The sequence below is a fragment of the Penicillium angulare genome, assembly GCF_028827245.1.
Source record: "Penicillium angulare strain IBT 27051 chromosome Unknown utg000004l_segment0_segment0, whole genome shotgun sequence".
Classification (NCBI taxonomy): Eukaryota; Fungi; Ascomycota; class Eurotiomycetes; order Eurotiales; family Aspergillaceae; genus Penicillium; species Penicillium angulare.
The window spans coordinates 1,681,329-1,684,230 of record NW_026623163.1 but is presented as its reverse complement, the minus strand read 5'-3'; the positions used below and the strand labels follow the sequence as shown (position 1 = coordinate 1,684,230).

Below are 2,902 nucleotides of genomic sequence, written 5' to 3'. Positions count from 1 at the left end.
ATGGACGCGAACTTTGACACACTCTCAGTTTCAGAACTATATCAAAAATATGGGGAGCCCCCTACGGAAACCATTGAAAGATCTGACGAAAAGCCTTTCACCCCTGGCGTCCCAACACACGCCACTGAGCCTATTTGGCTAGGGAAACAGGCCTGCGAGTTCAAGTTATCCGAGGCCCGTCTCATATTGAGTGACTTTGGAGAAGCATTCTCGCCATTGAAGAACAAGAAACCGAAACTAGGGAAAGATTGTAGCGCACCTCGTTACTGCCTGCCCCCTGAGGCATATTTTGAGCCCGAAAACCAATATCATTCGCTATTGATATTTGGACCCTTGCGTGTGCCATATGGAACATTTTTTCCGGTCGGATCATATTCTCAAGCTGGTTTGGGAAATCAGATGAGATAACTTCTCAACAAATAGAGCTCTTGGGGCCATTGTCACCTGAGTGGTGGGCCGGGTGGAAGGCAAAATACCAGTTCTTTGATGAATTTATTGAACCCCAAGAAGGGAGAGAGACACTTTTGCCTTTTGAAGAACAATTAATCAAAGAACTGGAAGATATGGAACGTACCAGCTGTAGACGCGACGCGCTTGGTATGGATATGGAAGAAATGAAGGCTTTGCTGAATATGCTCAGATCTATGCTGGTTTACAGACCTGGGCTAAGGGCCACCGCTTCTATGATTCTGGAATCAGATTGGATGGTATATTGGGGTTCGCCGAGCTATGAGGTACGAGGTAATGTACCCGGCTCGTGGCTGCCAATGAGTACAGCGATTTCTCATGTATAACATTTATATGGGGATGCAGGCCCGTTTCCCAGCCTCCACTGCTCTTTGTATTATGACTAATAAATCCTTCACTCTAATATTGAAAACTGTTTAAATTAGACATGCGTACTGTCAAAAAATGATTAACGATCTAGACAGCTATAACAAGCGTTACTCATCTTATTCCACTGCTCATGTTAAACCTTGATGAAGTCAATTCCCCTTGCAAGCCAGCAGCCAATTTTAAACCCAATAATACCACCGCTTTCATTACGATGGAAGACAACAGTCCAATCCCCAGGGGCTGGCGCATCCAGGCCTCTGGGGCAGGTCAAAGCCCAGACATCATCGCCCAGATATTTCATACCGGTTATTGTCCCCTTTCCAAGATACCCATCGAAGGCACCATATAGCAAGCCGGATTCACCCCAGCAGTGAAAGACAGACTCAATCTCCTCAGATTTATAGTCGCCCAGAAGCAGCTTATCTCTGAATGAAGAGTCGCGCGGAACAAGGCGTTGAGCCTCTACCTTCCTATTTTCCATAATACGGTGCATGCGCAGTACATCTCCATCAATATTCGCAGAGATGCCCGAGGCTTCAGCATGAGTGGCGTCGGTCAGATGAAGGGTTTCGGGGCTATCATGATATAGAACCTTGATTTCGCCTGGTGCCGATCCCTTGCTGATGGTAATTGATAATTGGGTTTCTTGGTCGAGGAAGCTACCGAACCAGGAAGTATTTGGTTCGACAAGTGGATATTGTGGCTTGGGCTTGTCAAGAATAATTCTCAGAGCGTCTTCGCTAGCGCCCATCACATCTGGTTCGTGGTTGAACAAAACCACGACCGATAGGCCTTCTTTCAAAGCATGTCTTCGACAAGATCGGTAGCCACGCAGTGCACCAGCATGGCCCAGATTGTCTACACCGCTGATATCCGAATGGCACAGACCATTATGGTAGGGTGCAAATTTACCATCGGAGTATGTGATTGGCTGAGCGACTTTGTGATACCAACTGTCCGAATCGGAATAAAGGTGTTGCAGATATTTCTCCCAAGCAATCATGTCAGTAAGAGAGGCGACCAATCCGGCATCACCGGACCATTCCATTCGATTCACAGCTGGGACAAAACCTAATCCTTCTGTTCCCTCGTATCCAAGACAAGGAGGGGGGAGTTTGGCATTATCTGAGCAGAGGAAGGCGGTTTTCATACCAGCAGGGCTGAGAATTCGCTCAGAAAGCAACTTTCCAAGAGGCTCACCAGTAACACGCTCAATAACCCGAGCAAGGACGTAGAAATTGACATTGCAGTAGGAGAATTCAGAGCCGGGCTTGAAGTGAAATGACTTGCTGCGCTCCAACATTGGTGGACAGTCCCGTTCCACAAGGTATTCATCTTCCGGCTTTGTTCCCCAGAGAGCTGTCATAGCCCAATAATCACGCAAACCAGATTGCATATCGCAGAGATTCTGAAGAGTAAGAGTACCATCCTGAGTCAACTCCGGACGAAGCAATTCCCGTAGCTTGTCGTCGAATTGAGCTTGGATGTCACCTTTAGCAAGCATTGATGGGGTCGGATTACGCTGAAGATCAAGCAGAAGCGCACAGACAAACTGTTTGGTAATTGAGCAGATGGGCATCTGGATATCAGGCGTAAGCGGAACACGTTGGTCAATGTCGGCGTAACCCCAGGCTCGCTGGCCGATCAATTCTCCATCTTTGACAATGGCAATTGCACCACCGGTTCCCCTGTAACCGAGAGGAATAGTGTCAAGAACCTCTTGGACTTTCGTTTGGTCGACCATCTTTGCGAACTGATATGAAGGGGTGGATGTTGAGAGTCACTATCAATCTATCAATTACTCCGCTTTATAAAGTAGCGGGGTACAGAAACGGCTAGCGCTCAGGCTACGCGAGCACCGAGCACCGAAAGGTGGGTGGAGATACGGAGTAGATAAGTTGAACACATAGTATTGGTTCAATGGGGGTATTCTTTTCAAGAATACATATTTCCTCTTCATTTCAAAATTTAGTCCAATTGTTTGGATGGTGAGCCCTGCAATCGTTACTGTAGATCCTTAAATAATACCAGTCAGAGTATAGGCGGCATACAGACTGCAGTATGT

At 47.1% G+C, this 2,902-nt stretch overlaps 2 protein-coding genes across 2 annotated transcripts; one reads left to right on the top strand and one right to left on the bottom strand.

The window, feature by feature from the left end:
• N7478_004565 (kinase-like protein) lies at nt 1–408 on the top strand (the record flags this gene model as incomplete). The annotated part of the gene is made up of 1 exon (XM_056920779.1): nt 1–408. One exon carries the CDS (start codon nt 1–3, stop codon nt 406–408), a length of 408 nt encoding a protein of 135 aa, XP_056778816.1.
• A 562-nt stretch (nt 409–970) lies between these two features.
• On the bottom strand, nt 971–2,581 carry N7478_004564 (beta-lactamase/transpeptidase-like protein; the record flags this gene model as incomplete). Its single annotated transcript, XM_056920778.1, has 1 exon — nt 971–2,581. One exon carries the CDS (start codon nt 2,579–2,581, stop codon nt 971–973), a length of 1,611 nt encoding a protein of 536 aa, XP_056778815.1.
• Between the last annotated feature and the right edge of the window lie 321 nt (nt 2,582–2,902).